The 21230-nt window shown below is 39.5% G+C and overlaps 1 protein-coding gene across 1 annotated transcript in view; it reads right to left on the bottom strand.

Moving 5' to 3' along the window:
• Window positions 1-20503: 20503 nt before the first annotated feature.
• EFHB (EF-hand domain family member B) overlaps window positions 20504-21230 on the bottom strand; it is a 47878-nt gene continuing 47151 nt past the window's right edge. Inside the window, 1 exon segment of the mRNA XM_036851081.1 lies at window positions 20504-20803. Within this exon segment, the coding sequence (XP_036706976.1) occupies window positions 20630-20803 (174 nt within the window). The 3' untranslated portion in view covers window positions 20504-20629.

Below are 21230 nucleotides of genomic sequence, written 5' to 3'. Positions count from 1 at the left end.
AGAGTCAAAGCCCAAACTGGGGCCATGATTTCCATGTTCTTGGTACATGGAGGCTTTCTACTTTCTGCAGATTAGAACCTCCCAAAGTTTCCCAGCTTGGCTAGAACTTACTGTTCACTCCTCAAACCCGAATCCCATGAAAGCTAAGTTCTCTCCTTTGTCAATTAACACAGTATTATGCATTCTTCCAAAAAGGAAAAAATGAGACCATTTCTCCCTCCCTGCTTCCCCATTCCATTATAAAACTAATCGTATTCAGATATTGCACCAGTTCCTCCTTCAGACATCATATAATAAGGTAATGCTTATGGGTATAAAAATCATTTAATACATTAATGCATTTTTTCAAGCTTAACATTATTTACCAAAATCTTTATTACCCAAAGCATGGAGTGAAAAGGAAAGATGGAGTCAGTTAATACTAATGAGGATTTATTTACTAGTTTTTCCTGTTAGGAAGTAAAGATGACTACCATTTCCTTTCAAATAAAGAAAAGCGAATGGGTTTCCTAAGACAGAGTTGATGATCCAGGAATCATCTTGGATAATAATAATAGTTATTTGCTTGGGGCTTACCACAAACAGTAAATGCTACTATTGTGCCTTTTAACAAATGGGGAAGTCATGTAACTGTAATCAAGCATAGCTGGAAATAGTTGCTCAAATATTGTATTCAGGACTCTCTCTCTCCCTCTAACTCTTGGCTCTACTTGATTCCATGTTAGCTTTATTTCCTAAAAGGCAATTACCATGTAATGAAAAAATCCCCCAAAATCCGTATTTAATTGTCTTCATACCTTACAGTCTCAGAAGGTGAGAGATCTTTTATGACTTTAATTTCCCAAAAGAGACTATTTGCCCAGAGTCCCCAGACAGGGAGGAGGTTTCTTGCCACATCAGTGGGTCTGTGGAAAAGATCCCTTTAGTCCCTTTTCACTAAAGAACAGCTGTTCAAGTCGTTAACGCTGCATAACAAATCACTAAATTTTAAGTGACTTAAAATAACATAAATGATCATTTTCTTATCTCATGTGGGTGAGAAATTTGACACTGGCTCTATGGGCAGTTCTGGCTCAATATCTCTGAAGCATTTGCAGTGCTAGGTGACTGCAGCTGGAAGTGGGGTGGGGAGGTGGGGTGGAGGCCAGCAGGAGCAGATGGGTGCTGGCCAGGCATCGCTCTAAGTGTAGTTCCAGGGCTTCTCCAAGTGGTCTCTCCACATGCGATAATTTGGGCTTCTTCATGGCACGGTGGCCTCGGGGAAGTTGGACAGCTTTCATGGCAGCACAGGCCCCCAGCACGAGTGTTCCAACCAGCAACTGGAAGATACACCACATTTTCTGACCGAGACCTGGAAATCATGGAACATCACTTCCACTGACCAATTCTATTGGTTAAAAGTGAGACATAAGAGATTCAAGGGAAGGGGAATTAGATTCCACCTTTGATGAAGGAGGGACAAGTTTCTACAAAACCATGTGGACTAAGAAATATTCTTATGACCATCTCTGGAGAATGCAATCTGCCACAGCAGCCCTTACAGAGCCCTGGCTGGACGTAAGAGCTTCAGTTCTGACGTGTATCCCACACAGGCCCAGGTTATCAGGATATCATGCTGCAAGCATGTTTCTCTAACTTCAAATTACCTTTGTTTTAAGTGAAGTACCCACAGATTTCCATCTCTTTTTTTAAAGGTATGATTTAGTTTTGCTGTTGTTCTTGTATTCTATCCATCAGGTCCATGTGTTAGTAATGGGAGGAAAAAAAGTGTTAGTCCAGTCCCCGTGCCCAAAACTAGATTTCAGTGCTGTTCCTAATCTCTGAAACTTCAGTCTTGTTCAGCAAAAATCTCCACCAAATTTAAATCAGGTTATTCTTTATTTTTTTAACTTGAGAGAATAAAGCATATGAAACTCTTGGGTTTTCTTTTTAGTTCTCTTGTCAAAAGTGAATCCAGATATAAGGAGTAGACGAGTTTTGAGCAAAATAAGCAAAATAGAGTCACACAAAAAATACGAGAAAGTCTTGAAAGCAAGCAGAGAGAAAAGACATATGGCCTACAAATAAACAATAATTAGTCAGAAAGCAGTTATTTCTAAAGTAACCATGTAAACTAAAATACAGTGAATATTGCCAACATGCTGAGTGACAATAATTATCAAATTGTCAAGCAAACTTCCACATCCAACTAAAACATGTGATTGAAAATAAAAATGCGATTGAGGGTATGACCAAGATGGCAGAGTAGGAAGACTCTGAACTCACCTCCTCTGCAGGCACACCAAAATTACAACTTACAGAGCAACTATCTATGAGAACGACCAGAAAAGATTTTCCAAAACTGAAGATATAAAGAAGGAACCACAATGAGATGGGTAGTGGCAGCAGAGACACAGTTTAGTCAGGACCCACACCCGTGAGTGGGTGACCTCCAAACAGGAGAAATATCACAATTGCAGAGGTTCTCCCCAAGAAACGAGCAGCCCCAGGCTCATACTGGGCTCCTTGGCCAGGGGTCCTGCACCAGGAACACAAACCCCCAAAACGTCTGGCTTTGAAAACTAGTAGGGCTTAAGTTTGGGAGCCAGAGTTCTATAAGATACACATGCACATGCAAAACCTCACATGTTCTGAGTCCCGATGCAGAGGCAGTAATTGGAAAGAAGCCTGGGTCAGACCCACCTGCTGACCTTGGAGATCCTGCCAGAGGGGCAGGAGGCAACTGGGACTCCCCCTGGGGATGAAGACACTGGTGGCAGCCATATCGGGGAGTTCATTCTACCGCAATGATGCCAGCACTGGCGCATGCCATTTTGGAATCTACCATCTAGCCTATTAGCGTCAGAGGCATACTCGCCCACCAGCAAACCAGGACTAGCCTCGCACCCCTCTGGGGCATGCAGGCAGCCTCGTAGCAACATGGCCCCACCCGCCAGCAGGCCCTCAGTGGATGGAGGGAGGTTGGAGCCTGGATTTTCCTTGTTGGAGTGGGTGGTTATAGATAAGCAAGGAACGAGGTCTAGAATGATCCATGCGGTAATGGAGTCAGAGACATCCACGTGCCACAGTGTTCATCGCAGCTCTATTTACAACAGCCAGGACGTGGAAGCAACCTAAGTGTCCATTGACAGGTGAATGGATAAGGAAGATGTGGCACATATATACAATGGAATATTACTCAGCCATAAAAAGAAACGAAATTGAGTTATTTGTAGTGAGGTGGATGGACCTAGAGTCTGTCATACAAAGTGAAGTAAGTCAGAAAGAGAAAAACAAATACCGTATGCTAACACATATATATGGAATCTAAAAAAAAAAATGGTCATGAAGAATCTAGGGGCAAGATGGGAATAAAGACACAGACCTACTAGAGAATGGACTTGAGGATACGGGGAGGGGGAAGGGTAAGCTGGGACAAAGTGAGAGAGTGGCATGGACATATATACACTACCAAACATAAAATAGATAGCTAGTGGGAAGCAGCCGCATAGCACAGGGAGATCAGCTCGGTGCTTTGTGACCACCTAGAGGGGTGGGATAGGGAGGGTGGGAGGGAGGGAGATGCAAGAGGGAGGAGATATGGGGATATATGTATACGTATAGCTGATTCACTTTGTTATACAGCAGAAACTAACACACCATTGTAAAGCAATTATACTCCAATAAAGATGTTAAAAAAAAAATGGAGTCGGAGACATCAATATAAACTCATGTTTAGCTTAATGTAGATACAAATATTTATACATAGAAATATTTGTAGATATGTGTATATACATGGATTAATATTCACACGTATATTTGCTTGCTCTATCAGTCAAGAGGGCACAGAAGCAAAGATACCCCTGTAGCAACTAACACACTTAGTGCCCAGAACTTGGTTTCCCCTAGCACTCTCTACTAAAAGGGCTGGTTAGGGCTCCTTAGAGAAATGGCTAATTCTATGACTGGGGCAGAAAATATACAAGATGAGCCTGGAGCATCTTATAGTGCCAGAAAATTCAAAAGTGCTAAAAACAAACAAACAAACAAAAAAACCACACTGGAATGTTTTGAGCAACAAAATTAAATAGCATGGGGTTATAACCCAAAGTATAGAATAAATATCTATGATATAAATAAATGATGAAATAGACATATAAATGGGGGGTGATAGACAAATCTCCCATGCAGAAGAATTGCAAATAATTTATGTAGACACTCCACTCTCAGAGAGGTAGAACATAACCTCCCACTTAATTGTGGGCTGCACATGGTGACTGCCTGCCATAGAGAACAGTATGGAAACGGGGAAAAAAGAGTAACTTGACAGTAGAGAAACTTGAAAACACTACCTTAGCCAGGTGATCAAGGCCAACATCAACAGTGATAAATAATGTTGAGAGTATATTCCTTAGATGTGATGTGATGAGGATAACACTTTACCTCTGTGGTCTTCCCCCCAGAACACATAACTGCAGTCTAACCATGAGGGAAAAAATCAGACAATTCTCAATTGAGGGATATTCTACAAAATACCTGACTGGCACTCCTCAAAACTGTCCAGGTCATCAGAAACAAGTAATGTCTGAGAAACTATTATCATAGCCAAGAGGAGCCTAAGGAGACATGACCACTAAATGGAATGTGGTGTCCTGGATGGAATCCTGGGGCAGAAAAAGGACATTAGCTAAAAACAAAGAGATCTGAATAAAGTGTGGATTTTAGTTAATGATACTGTATCAGTATTGGTTCATTCATTGTAATGGACCTTAGTTAATTATTAAGAAGTTAATAATAAGGGAATCAGTGCGGGGAACTATCTTCACAATTTTTCTGTAAACCTAATACGGTTCTAAAATTAAAATTTTATTTTTAAAAATAAAGTGAATGCTACCCAAAGAGAAGGAATGCATGCACGCCTGAGCAGAGAGCAGGCGTGTAAATAGTAAAAGAGTTATACCAACAGGGAGGGTGAATGGTGGAGAGCTAGTACACATAAAGCAAAGGCACAGAATTGCCAGAAAGCTTAACGCTTTGTCACTCCAAGTGTGACCTCTAACCAGCAACACTTTATCACGTGGAAACATTAGAAATGCAGAGTATCAGGCCCAACCCCAACTTACTGAATAAGAATGTGCATTTTAACAAGCTCTATAGGTGATTTATATGCACTTTAAAATTTAAAAGGCACCAGCTTAATGACTATCAAATACAGATTGTCTGTTCATCCTCTGTCCTCCCCAAACCCCACCTCTCCCCAGCAAAATTCTTTCACCTATAAAGCTCACTAGTTCGGTTTTTCTTTTTCTTTTTATCTTTTTAAATTTGTTATACGATTTTTAAAGGTTACTTTTCATTTACAGTTATTATACATATTGGCTATTTCCCCCGTGTTGTACAATACATCCTTGAGCTTATCTTACACCCAACAGTTTGTACCCCAATTTTCAACCCCGATATTGCTCCTCCCTCTTCCCTCTCCCCATCGATAACCACTGGTTTGTTCTCTATATCTGTGAGTCTGCTTCTTTTTTGTTATATTCACTAGTTTGTTGTCTTTTTTAGATTCCACATATAAGTGACCTCATACAGTTCAATAATTCAGTTTTTCTGACAGACATCCTTTACTACAAAAGTCGATGAACTTACCAAGGATTCTAATTGTGAAAATATTTCTAACAGAACAAATTACAGGCTGGATCTCTGGACAAAGACAACACTTTTAGTCTTAATTTAAATTCTGTACTAGTTAACTCTCCCTCAAACAACTTAGAGAGTTGGTATGGGGAGTTCTTTTGTTAAAAAATAATTGTTTATTGATCGTTTTGAAGTATTGATATATGTAAGCTTACTCCAGGAGAGAAAGAAGAAGGCTTTCCCTCTGCCCAGATGAAGGTGTGTTCACCTCTATCTACAGAGTGGAAAATCAGGCAAAGTAATTACAGGTGGAATAAGGGCTGTAAGTTCCAGATTACTCTCAGGAAACATTTCTGAGTCTAAATGTACTTTTTAATTATCTCTTCCAATAGCACCATGCTAATTGGCTAATTTGGAAATGATATGAGACCTCGTGTGCTTTAAAGAAAATCTGTTTGTTTATATATTTATTTGCACCTGAGACTGTCTTATTGCTGGCAGGACAGATATTATTAAAACAGAATCACCTGCTTATTTTAACCAGATTTTTTTTTTAACGAACATACATGAATTGGATTATCCCTAGGGTTTCAGGAGGAAGTATTGGCATTTTGAGTGATGGGAAATTGCCACTTAGCCAGGAAATAAATGAGCTTTAAAAAGATCCCATTATTTTTTACAAGGTTATTATTGTAAATGTTTCATAATAGAAGAAATGCCCTTCAAGTTTACCCTCATTGTTGGTTAATGATTGGGGTGTTAACCTCTAAGGAGTCCAGCTCTTCACATCAAGCCACAGTGAGTTTTCATAAGTGGTTATTACATAAAATAAAATTACCTTTTATTGGTCCCCATAATATTTCCAACAAGTTCCTCCATTTGTTAGCTATGTTGTGAGGAAAATTTATTGAGTTTATTTGTCTGGGCTAGGAAACAGTGGCTTTTTAAAGTTTTTATGAGTTGAACATATTTTACTATTAACAAGACCATCCTGAACTCTGTAGAAACATGATTTAGGTGAAAACGTGGTGATATATTTGGATATTTATTTATATTTCACATGAATATTTCACATTGCTGTACCTGTTTCACTAAGAGATGGAACTTCATGATCCAAACAGACTTCCCCTCTAGCTTACTATTGAAAATGTTCCTTTCCAGTCTAATTACTGCCACTAAATAATAAAAGAGGAAACTGCTAGGATCACCCTGGATTTCGGAAAGTGCAGTGGTAGACAGTCTCCTCCCTCCAGCTTGACATTCTCCTTTTTTCTGAAAGTATTATTGAACGGGTTGCTGCTCTTCTGCACTGTGAGCTGAACCTCATCGCGAAGTTTAGAAATGTTAGGGTGCCCCCTACCGTTGCAAATGGGGAAGCACGGTTCTTCGCTGTTGCATTCGGGGAACAGGATTCTTCCAAAAGTTCTTAACCAAAGTTCACATAAGTGATGGTTAGTCACATGGAAGGAAGGTAAAGAGGGAGGAAGGGAGGAAGGGAAAGGGGAGGGAAGGAAGGAAGGAAGGAAGGAAGGAAGGAAGGAAGGAAGGAAGGAAGGAAGGGAGGGAGGGAGGGAGGGAGGGAGGGAAGAAGGGAGGGAGGGAGGGAGGGAGGGAAGAAGGGAGGGAGGGAGGGAGGGAGGGAGAAATAATAACCCTACCTAAGGATAAATTTAAAATTTTGGAGCAGAGCTACTTTAACTTTCAGCCTGGTCTAGAGATCCATCTAGAGATCCATCCATGAAGGGAGCAGGGGTTTGAATATTACACCACCAAAAATATATGTGTATGTGCACTTTTCTAAAATGATAGTGTGTAGCTTTCATCATATTTCAAAGGGATATGTAACCAGGGTCACTCTCTCTCTGCCACCTTCCCTGTCACCTTTTTTGGTAACATCAACATCCCTGGAGGTGGTCCTCCTACTTAACACCAGACTTCCCATTTTTTGAACTCCTCTCCTTCAGTGATCTTGTTCTCCAACCGACATCAGTCACTCACGCTCATTGTCACACCCCAAACATTATTACCAACAACCCTACCATCTCCAGGATCTCACGTGCAAGCGTTCCACTCTCTGATCACCATCTCCTATTTTTCTAGCTTCTTTTTTGTGATACTTCTCCACAATTCTTGACCCGCTGGAATGGTCCAATCCATTGACCCTGCCATTTTTCACTACCGTTTCACTTCTGAACTTCCTCTTTACCCATCTTAGTTTCCATGGTAATCACTAGAATCGTTTCCTAGCATGCACTCAGCTCCTATATCCCCCCACCATCTTATTCACCAGGAGAAATTCCTACCCTTGCTAAATCCAGAGCTCCACTTACTCCACGTCTGAAGTTCAGTGGTTGCATATGAAAGAACTAACTGAAGATAAACACAAAACCGAGTAATCAGTCTCACCTTGGATTTGTAATCTCCAAATTCAAGAAGGCTGGCAATTTCGGTATATTATTGATAAACTGAACTTTATCACAGTTTGAAACTTCTGTTCTTTTTTTTTTTTTTTTTTTAATTAATTAATTAGTTTATTTATTTTTGGCTGTGTTGGGTCTTTGTTTCTGTGCGAGGGCTTTCTCTAGTTGGGGCAAGTGGGGGCCACTCTTCATCGCAGTGCACGGGCCTCTCACTATCGCGGCCTCTCTTGTTGCGGAGCACAGGCTCCAGACACGCAGCCTCAGTAGTTGTGGCTCACGGGCCTAGTTGCTCCGCGGCATGTGGGATCTTCCCAGACCGGGGCTCGAACCCGTGTCCCCTGCATTAGCAGGCGGATTCTCAACCACTGCGCCACCAGGGAAGCCCTCTGTTCTTTTTTAAATTTAAAAATATCTTCAAAGCACAAAGCTGAGGGACTTCCCTGGTGGTCCAGTGGTTAAGAATCCACCTTCCAATGCAGGGGACGTGGGTTCGATCCCTGGTCAGGGAACTAAGATCCCACATGCCGTGGAGCAACTAAGCCCACACACCACAACTACTGAGCCCACGTGCCCCAATGAAGGGCCCACGCACTGCAAAGAAAGATCCCGCCTGCTACAACTAAGACCCGATGCAGCCAAAAATAAATAAATAAATATATTTTTTTAAAAAAACACAAAGCTGATAAGAGAATTGCACCTGGAATACATGAAGAACTCTCAAAACTTAATAATAACAAGTCAATTCAAAAAAAGGCAACGTATTGGAACAGACACTTTACCAAAGAAGTTACTGGCATGGCCAATGAGCCCTTGAAGGATGCTCAATATCATTAGTTATCACAGAAATGCAAATTAAAACCACAGTGTGCTATTACTGTGCACCTGTTAGGATGACTAAAATTTAAAAAGAAAAAACTGACAATACCAGGATGCACTAAAGCCATCATAAATTACTGGTGATAACACAAAATGATACAGCCACTTTGGAAAACAGATTTTCAGTTTCTCATAAAGTTAAACATATACTTACCATATAGCCCAGCAATCTTACCCATAAGTATTTCCCCAAGGGAAATGAAAACTTATCTTTACACAAAACCTATACATGAGTATCCGTAGCAGCTTTATTCAGAATTGTCACAAACTGGAAACAACTCAAATGTCTTTAATTGGTAAATGGATAAATTGTAGTCTATCCATACAGTGGAAAACCACTCAGCAATAAAAAGAATGTAGTACTGATTCACACAGTGATATGGATGGATCTTGAAAGCATTGGACTAAGTAAAAGAAGCCAGTCTCAAAAGGTGAGTTACATACTCCACAATTCCATTTATATGACAATTTGAAAAAGGTGAAACGATAGGGACAGAAAACAGATCAGTTGTTGTAGGGACTGGAGTGGGGAGTGGAAGATGTTCCCTACAAAGGGAAATGAGAGAATTCTGGCAAGTGGTAGAACAGTTCTCTATTTTGTTTGTGATGGTGGTTATACAACCTCCATGCATCTGTCAACACTCATAGACTTACACCCTTAAAAAGAGTGGATTTTAATGTATGTAAATGATATTTCAAGAAACCTATTTAAAAATTGATGTAATTTATCACAACATCAAAAACAATATATAGAAATAAATCTGACAGAAGATGTACAATATCTTAACGTGGAAAACTAAAGACTGTTTACTGAGATAAAGAAAAGCTAAGTAAATGCATGGATGTACCGTATTTATTGTTTGGAAGTCAAAACATTATCAAAATGTCAGTTCCCCCAATTGATCTTTAGAGTCAATACGATCACAATAAAAATTCCAGCAGACTGTGTGTGTGTGTGTGTGTGTGCACATTTTTTAAAAAAATAGAATGAGGAGGTCTGCTCAAAGCATAGAAAAGTGAGAGACAGACAATGAGAGGTATTAGGAGGAATTGTCATATCTGCCAAAATCAACAATAGACACCTAATTAAGAAAAATAAGAATCACGGGGATGAGGGCAAAGCCAAGAGGTCAACATAAAGATTATATGAATAGGTGGAGAACAAAGGGGTACTTACAAGTGGATGAGATGAGCTATGACCTAAACTAGGCCTTTTGATAATATTTCCTGAGCTAAAACAGTACAAGATACTCCCCTGCCTAATATCTCCATAACCATCAAAACCAGCTTACAAGCTGATAAGGAAGCCCTTGTTATTTCCATTTTGTAAATAAGAACACCACAGCTTTGTAAGGTTAGGGGTCTTTCCCAAAGTCACAGATGCAGTGAATGACAGATTTATTATTCATATCTAATGCTCCCAATTTTCTCCTCAGAAGGGGTCTGATTGATGAACCGCTAAGCTTTATAACATTGTGCAGTCAGACTTAGTGAAGCATGAGGGCCTGAAGACCGTGTCATACTGGGGACCATGATTCCTGCAAATGGGAATCAAGAAACCAGCACTCCGTATCTGATGAAATACAATTTAGGAAAAGGGACTCATTGTAGCAAAAGGCAGAAAAAAACCTAATGATGAATTAGAAATCATGGAGGCATGAAACTTGATTGAGATTCTGGTTCTTCATACTTTATTATTAGAGCCAAAGGTAAGAAATTTAAATCACAAAATGCTCATATTCTGCATGTAAACAAAATTTCTAGCATCATGTACCTTACAGCTTCCCGAGCACCCTGAACAGCCCTACAACTCTTTGATTCTAGGAGTCTGTGTGGGGCAACACAGCTGATTTCACAATTGGGTTGCCTGCTTTCTACTGAGCCCTGATCAGAGAGGACTGCAGCTTGTGGCAGCTCTGTCCATAGGTTAAAGGCTGCTTCTTCAGTGACAGCACGACATATGCAAATAACATCAAGCAAACAGCAGAGATTCTGGCCTCAACTACAGGTAACCTAGAAAGTTTCCAATTGCTCACATGTTAGAAAAGAACAACGTTTTTAAAGCCACAAGGGGGCGTTGGTGACACCACAAGCCATGGAGGTGTCCTCAGCTAGGCTTCTAGCAAGCCCACAGCAGCCAGCAGGCCTGTAACAGGCAGAGGTGGCCTCAGGGTGCAGCGTGATTCAACTTGACTGTGCATTTCAGTTACAACACAAGGTGTGCTTGTGAGTGGCAGTGACCTCAGCTGATAGCAGATTGCCAAGCCCCAGTAAGAAGGAGCTAAGGCAAGGAGATTCAATTCTAGAAATGTGTTTTCCATGTACGTAAACCTTTTAGACATTAGGAGATAAAACTTTTAAATGGTAAGTTAATTCAGATGCCTTTTTGCTACAGAGCTTGATAGTAGCTTTTAAACAGGGCTTACCCAGATAGGCATCACTAGGTCCATGGGCCCAAAGACACCTGCATCAGGGCAGGGAGCAAACCATCAGTCAGCTTCACTTGGATTCATGTGGCTTAAGGATCACCCCCCTACACATATCCTATGACTCTAGATGTTCTAATTCATTGGAGGAAAAAACTTTCACAGGAGGTAGTTTCTGACTTGTAAGCAATTCCAAAGCAAGAAGCCATGGAACAGCTCCTGGGTGTAGGATTGAAGGAGCCCACTCACAAAGAATATTTATAATAGGCTGTGATGTAACACCTACACTCAACTCAGTTCCTAGAGGCTTGAAGTTTAAAGATACAAAAAAATGTTTCAAGTTAATGCAAACTAAAGAGACATGACAATTAAATGCAGCATGTGTTTGTAGACTGGATCCAACCTAGATCAAGAAAAAATTTTTTCAGTATAAAAGATTATTGGAGAAATTTGAATACAGTCTGTGAATTAGATAATAATGCCCTGGTAATGACAATTTCCTGATTTTGAAATTTTCACTATGGTTGGGTAATAGCATGTCCTCATTTTCAGGAAACACATACCAAAGTATATAGAAGTAACATGTCCATGTGCGCATGTATGGATGGGTGGGTAGGTGGATGGAAAGATGAAGGAAAGGATAGATGTGTCAACCTTTAAAACAAAAAGGTAAGTGATTTATCCAGCAAAATCGTGTTTACCTGAGAAAAGCAGAGGAATTGCAATTCTGGTCATGCAAACTATGGCGAACCATAGGCAAGTCTGGAGAACAAAAGAGAAGAGCATTTGTCTATAGAGGAAAGGAGAAAGTTGAAAGGGGCCGTTTTGAACAAAAGCTCATTGGAGGAGATTGAGAGTTAGGCACCATGGCAACTTCTCATTGAGTTGCGGTGGTTCCTCATTGGCGGGGCTGTTGCTGGGAAAGGGGAAAAATCTTCCTTCTTCCTGCTGGGGTATGTGAAGCAAGCTTTTTCCTGCAGGGGTATGTGAAGTTAGCTGCAAAGAGTAGGATGTGCATGAGAGCTTCCCCTTCAGAGCTTCCTGACTCCTTTTGAATGAGGTTTTCCTGTATTCATTTTTACAGATGGGTGGATGGATGGAATTAAAGAAGACAGAGCTGGAAATTAGTTAAAGCAGCAAAAGACAGATTTTATCCAGGAACTATTGCAATAGGGGGAAAGGGACCTCAGTATAAAACTGGGCTCAGTTTTGAATAAAACAAGGAAAAGAAGAGATTTATAACCAAGGGAGGTCAGTGGACAGAAAGTTATTAAGAGGAGACATCAGGGTAGGGGGAATTCTTGCTAAGCTGATTTAACAGGAGTTTTTGCCAAAAGCAGGCCAAGGAGTAGAAGGACGTGTTCTCACTCCCTCTTGCGAGAACACCAGAATCACAACTAGCTGCTGGATAATCAACAACAGGAAGACACTGGAACTCACCAAAAAAGATACCCCACATTCCAAAGACAAAGGAGAAGCCACAATGAGATGGTAGGAGGGGCACAATCAGTGTAAAATCAAATCCCATAACTGCTAGGTGGGTGACTCACAGACTGGAGAACACTTATACCACAGAAGTCAACCCACTGGAGTGAAGGTTCTGAGCCCCATGTCAGGCTTCCCAACCTGGGGGTCCGGCAAAAGGAGGAGGACTTCCTAGAGAATCTGACTTTGAAGGCTAGTGGGATTGGATTGCAGGACTTCGACAGGACTGGGGGAAACAGAGACTCCACTCGTGGAGGGCACACAAAAAGCAGTGTGCACATCAAGACCCAGGGAGAGGAGTAGTGACCCCAGGGGAGACTGAACCAGACCTACCTGCTAGTGTTGGAGGGTCTTCTGCAGAGGTGAGGGTGGCTATGGCTCACCATGAGGAAAAGGACACTGGAGGCAGAAGTTCTGGGAAGTACTTCTTGGCGTGAGCCCTCCCAGAGTCTGTCATTAGCCCCACAAAAGACCCCAGGTAGTCTCCAGTGTTGGGTTGCCTCAGGTCAAACAACTAACAGGGAGGGAACCCAGCCCCACCCATCAGCAGTCAAGCAGATTAAAGTTTTACTGAGCTCTGCCCACCAGAGCAACAGTCAGCTCTACCCACCACCAGTCCCTCCCATCAGGAAACTTCCACAAGCCTCTTAGATAGCCTCATCCACCAGAGGGTAGTGAGCAGAAGCAAGAAAAACTACAATCCTGCAGCCTGTGGAACAAAAACCACATTCACAGAAAGATAGACAAGATGAAAAAGCAGAGGGCTATGTACCAGACGAAGGAACAAGATAAAACCCCAGAAAAACAACTAAATGAAGTGGAGATAGGCAACCTGCCAGAAAAAGAATTCAGAATAATGATAGTGAAGATGATCCAGGACCTCGGAAAAACAATGGAGGCAAAGATCAAGAAGATGCAAGAAATGTTTAACCAAGACCTAGAAGAATTAAAGAACAAACAAACAGAGATGAACAATACAATAACTGAAATGAAAACTACACTAGAAGGAATCAATAGCAGAATAACTGAGGCAGAAGAATGGAAAAGTGACCTGGAAGACAGAATGATGGAATTCACGGCTGCGGAACAGAATAAAGAAAAAAGAATGAAAAGAAATGAAGAGAGCCTAAGAAACCTCTAGGACAACATTAAATGCAACAACATTTGCATTATACGGGTCCCAGAAGGAGAAGAGAGAGAAAGGACCAGAGAAAATATTTGAAGAGATTATAGTCAAAAACTTCCCTAACATAGGAAAGGAAATAGCCACCCAAGACGAGGAAGCACAGTGAGTCCCATACAGGATAAACCTACGGAGAAACACGCCGAGATGCATAGTAATCAAACTGGCAAAAATTAAAGACAAAGAAAAATTACTGAAAGGAGCAAGGGAAAAATGACAAATAACATACAAGGAAACTCCCATAAGGTTAACAGCTGATTTCTCAGCAGAAACTCTACAAGCCAGAAGGGAGTGCCATGATATACTTAAAGTGGTGAAAGGGAAGAACCTACAACTGAGATTACTCTACCCAGCAAGTATCTCATTGAGATTCAATGGAGGAATCAAAAGCTTTACAGACAAGCAAAAGCTAAGAGAATTCAGCACCACCAAACCAGCTCTACAACAAATGCTAAAGGATCTCCTCTAAGGGGGAAACACAAGAGAAGAAGAGAAGCTATAAAAACAAACCCAAAACAATTAAGAAAATGGTCATAGGAACATACATAACGATAATTACCTTAAACGTGAATGGATTAAATTCTCCAACCAAAAGACACGGGCTTGCTAAATGGATACAAAAACAAGACACATATATATGCTGTCTACAAGAGACCCACTTCAGAACTAGGGACACATACAGACTGAAAGTGAGGGGATGGAAAAAGATATTCCATGCCAATGGAAATCAAAAGAAAGTTGGAGTAGCAATACTCATATCAGATAAAATAGACTTTAAAATAAAGAACGTTACAAGAGACAAGGAAGGACACTACATAATGATCAAGGGATCAATCCAAGAAGATATAACGATTATAAATATATATATGCACCCAACATAGGAGCACCTCAATACATAAGGCAACTGCTAACAGCTAAAAAAGAAGAAATCAACAGTAACACAGTAATAGTGTTACTTTAACGCTATTTTACACTAAAGGGGACTTTAACACCTCACTTACACCAATGCACAGATCATCCAAAATGAAAATAAATAAGGAAACAGAAGCTTTAAATGACACAATAGACCAGATAGATTTAATTGATATTTAAAGGACATTCCATCCAAAAACAGCAGATTACACTTTCTTCTCAAGTGCGCACGGAACATTCTCCAGGATAGATCACATCTTGGGTCATAAATCAAGCCTCAGCAAATTTAAGAAAATTGAAATCATATCAGGCATCTTTTCTGACCACAATGCTATGAGGTTAGAAATGAATTACAGGGGAAAAAACGTAAAAAACACAAACACATGGAGGCTAAACAATACGTTACTAAATAACCGAGAGATCACTGAAGAAATCAGAGAGGAAATCAAAAAATACCTAGAGACAAATGACAAAGAAAACACGACAATCCAAAACTTATGGGATGCAGCAAAAGCAGTTCTCAGAGGAAAGTTTATAGGTATACAAGCCTACCTCAAGAAACAAGAAAAATCTCAAATAAACAATCTAACCTTACACCTAAAGGAACTAGATAAAGAGGAGCAAACAAAACCCAAGTTAGCAGAAGGAAAGAAATCATAAAGATCAGAGCAGAAATAAATGTAATAGAAAGAAAGAAAACAATAGCAAATATCAATAAAACTAAAAGTTGGTTCTTTGAGAAGATAAACAAAATTGATAAACCATTAGCCAGATTCACCAAGAAAAAGAGGGAGAGGACTCAAATCAATACAATTAGAAATGAAAAAGGAGAAGTTACAACAGACACCGCAGAAATACAAAACATCCTAAGAGACTACTACAAGCAACTCTATGACAACAAAATGGACAACCTGGAAGAAATGGACAAATTCTTAGAAGAGTATAACATTCCAAGACTGAACCAGGAAGAAATAGAAAATATGAACAGACCAATCACAAGTAATGAAATTGAAACTGTGATTAAAAATCTTCCAACAAACAAAAGTCCAGGACCAGATGGCTTCACAGGTGAATTCTATCAAACATTTAGACAAGAGCTAACACCCTTCCTTCTCAAAATCTTCCAAAAAATTGCCGAGGAAGGAACACTCCCAAACTCATTCTATGAGGCCACCATCACCCTGATACCAAAACCAGACAAAGATACTACAAAAAAAGAAAATTACAAACCAATATCACTGATGAATATAGATGCAAAAATCCTCAACAAAACATTAAAAAACAGTATCCAACAACACATTAAAAGGATCATACACCATGATCAAGTGGGATTTATCCCAGGGATGCAAGGATTCTTCAATATATGCAAATCAATCAGTGTGATACACCATATTAACAAATTGAAGTATAAAAACCATATGATCATCTCAATAGATGCAGAAAAAGCTTTTGACAAATTTCAACACCCATTTATGATGAAAACTCTCCAGAAAGTGGGCATAGAGGGAACCTACCTCAGCATAATAAAGGCCATATATGACAAACCCACAGCAAACATCATTCTCAATGGTGAAAAACTGAAAGCATTTCCTCTAAGATCAGGAACAACACAAGGATATCCACTCTCACCATTATAATTCAACATAGTTTTGGAAGTCCTAGCCACGGCAATCAGAGAAGAAAAAGAAATAAAAGGAATACAAATTGGAAAAGAAGAAGTAAATCTGTCACTGTTTGCAGATGACATGATACTATACATAGAGAATCCTAAAAATGCCACCAGAAAACTACTAGAGCTAATCAATGAATTTGGTAAAGTTGCATGATACAAAATTAATGCACAGAAATCTCTTGCATTCCTATACACTAATGATGAAAAATCTGAAATGGAAATTAAGGAAACACTCCCATTTACCATTGCAACAAAAGAATAAAATACCTAGGAATAAACCTACCTAGGGAGGCAAAAGACCTGTAGGCAGAAAACTATAAGACACTGATGAAAGAAATTAAAGATGATACCAACAGATGGAGAGATATACCATGTTCTTGGATTGGAAGAATCAATATTGTGAAAATGACTATACTACCCAAAGCAATCTACAGATTCAATGCAATCCCTATCAAATTAACAATGGCATTTTTTACGGGACTAGAACAAAAAATCTTGAAATCTGTATGGAGACACAAAAGACCCCAAATAGCCAAAGCAGTCTTTAGGGAAAAAAACGGAGCTGGAGGAATCAGACTCCCTGACTTCAGACTATACTACAAAGCTACAGTAATCAAGACAATATGGTAGTGGCACAAAAACAGAAACATAAATCAATAGAACAAGATAGAAAGCCCAGAGATAAACCCAGGCACCTATGGTCAACTAATCTATGACAAAGGAGGCAAGGATATACAATGGTGAAAAGACAGTCTCTTCAGTAAGTGGTGCTGGGAAAACTAGGCAGCTACATGTAAAAGGATGAAATTAGAACACTCCCTAACACCATACACAAAAATAAACTCAAAATGGATTCGAGTCCTAACTGTAATACCGGACACTATAAAACTCTTAGAGGAAAACATAGGAAGAACACTCTTTGACATAAATCACACCAAGATCTTTTTTGATCCACCTCCTAGAGTAATGGAAATAAAAACAAAAATAAACAAATGGGACCTAATGAAACTTAAAAGCTTTTGCACAGCAGAGGAAACCATAAACAAGACGAAAAGACAACCCTCAGAATGGGAGAAATATTTGCAAACGAATCAACAGACAAAGGATTAATCTCCAATATATATGAACAACTCATGGAGCTCAATATTAAAGAAACAAACAAACCAATCCAAAAATGGGCAGAAGACGTAAATAGACATGTCTCCAGAGAAGACATACAGATGGGCAAGAAGCAAGTGAAAAGCTGCTCAACATCACTAATTTTTAGAGAAATGCAAATCCAAACTACAATGAAGTATTACCTCACACCAGTTAGAATGGGCATCATCAGAAAATCTACAAACACCAAATGCTGGAGAGGAGGTGGAGGAAAGGGAACCCTCTTGCACTGTTGCTGGGAATGTAAATTGATACAGCCACTATGGAGAACAGTATGGAACTTCCTTAAAAAACTAAAAATAGAATTAACCATGTGACCCAGCAATCCCACTACTAGGCATATACCCAGAGAAAACCATAATTCAAAAAGACATATGCACCCCAATGTTCATTGCAGCACTATTTACAATAGCTAGGTCATGGAAGCAACCTAAATGCCGATCGACAAATGGATAAAGAAGATGTGATACATATATACAATGGAATATTACTCAGCCATAAAAAGGAACGAAATTGAGTCATTTGTTGAGACGTGGATGGATCTAGAGACTGTCATACAGAGTGAAGTGAGTCAGAAAGAGAAAAACGAATATCGAATATTAACGCATGTATGTGGAACCTAGAAAAATGGTACAGATGAACTGGTTTGCAGGGCAGAAGTTGAGACACAGATGTAGAGAACAAATGTATGGACACCAAGGGGGGAAAGCCACGGGGGGGTGGGGATGGTGGTGTGCTGAATTGGGCAATTGGGATTGACATGTATACACTGATGTGTATAAAATTGATGCCTAATAAGAACCTGCTGTATAAAAAAATAAAATAAAATTCAAAAGAAAAAATTCAGGAAGTAAATACAAATCAATAATAAACATTTTATAATAGCTATCCAAAAAAAAAAAAAAAGCAGGCCAACATTAATACATCATAGTTGGGGGATGAAGAATTTCATCAGATATGGAGGGTAATCAGATACCGACGATGGGAGGATTCTCTGTAAACTGACTTAGCAAGATTCTTGCTAAAACTGTGCAATGCAGGCCCAGGAAGGACAGACACAGAAGCCCAAGGTCAAAACCTAATTGAGAAAAGGGTTCAAAGGAGCCTGACTAAAGTTTGGTCAAGGAGCCTGCCTCTGTCAATAGACAGATGATAGATCAGATAGATAGATAGATAGATAGATAGATAGATAGATAGATAGATAGATAGATAGATAGATAGATAGAGACATAGATAGAGACATAGATAGAGACATAGATAGAGACATAGATAGAGACATAGGTAGGTAGATGGGTGGATAGATAAATAGATACGAAGATAGATGGATAGATAGAGACATATATAGGTATGTAGGTAGGTGGATGGATGGATGGATGGATAGATAGGAAAATAGATGATAGATAGATCGGTAGGTAAATAGATAGATAGATAGATAGATGATAGATAGATAGATAGATAGATAGATAGATAGATAGATAGATAGATAGATGATAGATAGATAGATGATAGATAGACAGGGAAATAGATAGACAGACAGGGAAATAGATAGACAGATAGATGTAGGTGTGCTTGTAAATGTTCTTTGGGAAGGGTGGGGATCCCCGATCTGTACCATGTGTTGGTTTGCTTAGTGTAAATACTCTCACTGTAGCTGGTTTCAGGCTACCAACATGGGGTCACGGACACAGTGCTGGGAAGAAATGCCCCCAGTTGACCGCAGTGGACAGTAGGCGCAGGCTCCAGCCCAGCCCTGCATAATTCTTCGTGCTACTTGTGCAAATCTTCTGGAAGTCTAAAATCATTTCAAAATAAAAAGTTAAAATTTTTCACATAAATTACCTATAAAATAAATGGATTATACAAATTTTCCCTAGGGATTGGGTAAAGCAATCTTTTGAACCTTAGTTGTTTGTTTGTTTTTTTTAAGTAACAGTAGCCTACAGAATAACCACAACATCTAAGTTAAAGAGTAATTTTTTTAGACTAATAGACAAAAACCAAACAACAAAATGTCAAGGTCTATCACAGAGAAATACTGGTAGAATACATGCTATTGATCATTCAATTCATCAAGTGATATTGCTGAGAAAGCTTCAGTCATGGATTCAACCCACCCTGGGGTTTTCCTGATGCACAGAAAGAACACGCTGGACCGGGCTCTCACTTCCCCATCACCATCCGGATCTCATCCCGCCCCGGCATCACATTTGTATATCAAAGAGCCGAGGCAGGAGGGAGGGAATGATTCAGCACAATTTGCTACAATAACTCTCTAAAGCTACATCTAACAGTGTGGTCAACTATGTCCTCTTCAGATACTCCAAGGACAATATGCTTTTCTGGCCATAAAAAGATGTGAAAAGCTACCAGACATCATGTCGTTGTTGGAACTCAAGTTTTTATTCCCAAAATTCTGCTCCTTGTGATTAAGTCTGTTTTCCCCAGGTGCTGACAGAGACTTAAAAGCCCATTAAGCTTCAGTTGTGTCACAGTGACACCTAAAGAGAAAAATAACAAAATGTTGAAGGCAGAATTTTGTGAACCTGGTATCACAAACCAGACTTTGAATATCAGGCCACCCACTCAAACATAGCATTCTTAAGCACACTAAACATGACAAACTTCCAGCATCATTCTGAGCTATGCCTTTGGTGAGCTTAAAGGTTAACTCCAAGTGCTTGGCAAATTCTTTGGTGCTTTATAGAAAACAAGAAAATAAAGTTTAAAGTCCAAGATCTCATTTATTAGCAACGCATCCAGGCATATAAGCCCTATGACAGTGATTGCTGAATTATAATATCTAAAACCAGAATGGACTGAACATTTTAGATGAACACAGATTTAACAATTCTTTGGTGTAAATGAATGAACTCCACAAAGATCACACGGCTGTTTTGCACTTGGTCCAGTCTGCGTGTTGTAACTCATTCAGAACATTTCTGATATTCTCAACACAAACTTCTCCCCGGTGATGTTTTTCTGATGCAAGATTCCATACATTTTCAAATTCATCCTCCGAAAGCTTGACACCAATGTTACATAATATCTCTGCAATCTAGGGGAAAAAAAAAAAAAACTTTGAAAGTCAGGTTAATATTTATGTGTTTTTCAGTTTGTATTTTCAAAAATATCTTTATAATATCTAAGACTATGGACATTTATCCCCAAAAAAGATGTGTGCATGTGTGTGTGTGGTGGGGGAGGAGGGCTTATTACGTATAATAAGCCAATATTAAAATTCCAGTACTTTCAGCTCAGGAATCGTTTTGCTAATATGAATGAATATGAGCATGTTCAACTCTGCTAGCCAGTATACAAAATTACTTTCAACTCTAAGTGTTTCTGTTTATTTTAAAGGGAGGTGGCCAAATTCAAGCAGAAAGGGTAAAAGAGTTAAAGCTAGAAGACTTGCTGGATTTGATTTCCATCCCAGTCACCTCTTATGTATGTTATCTAAACCCCTTGCATATTAGTTTCTCTTC

This window comes from Balaenoptera musculus, chromosome 4 (genome assembly GCF_009873245.2).
Source record: "Balaenoptera musculus isolate JJ_BM4_2016_0621 chromosome 4, mBalMus1.pri.v3, whole genome shotgun sequence".
In the NCBI taxonomy this organism is placed as follows: Eukaryota; Metazoa; Chordata; class Mammalia; order Artiodactyla; family Balaenopteridae; genus Balaenoptera; species Balaenoptera musculus.
This window is presented reverse-complemented; position numbering and strand designations above follow the sequence as displayed.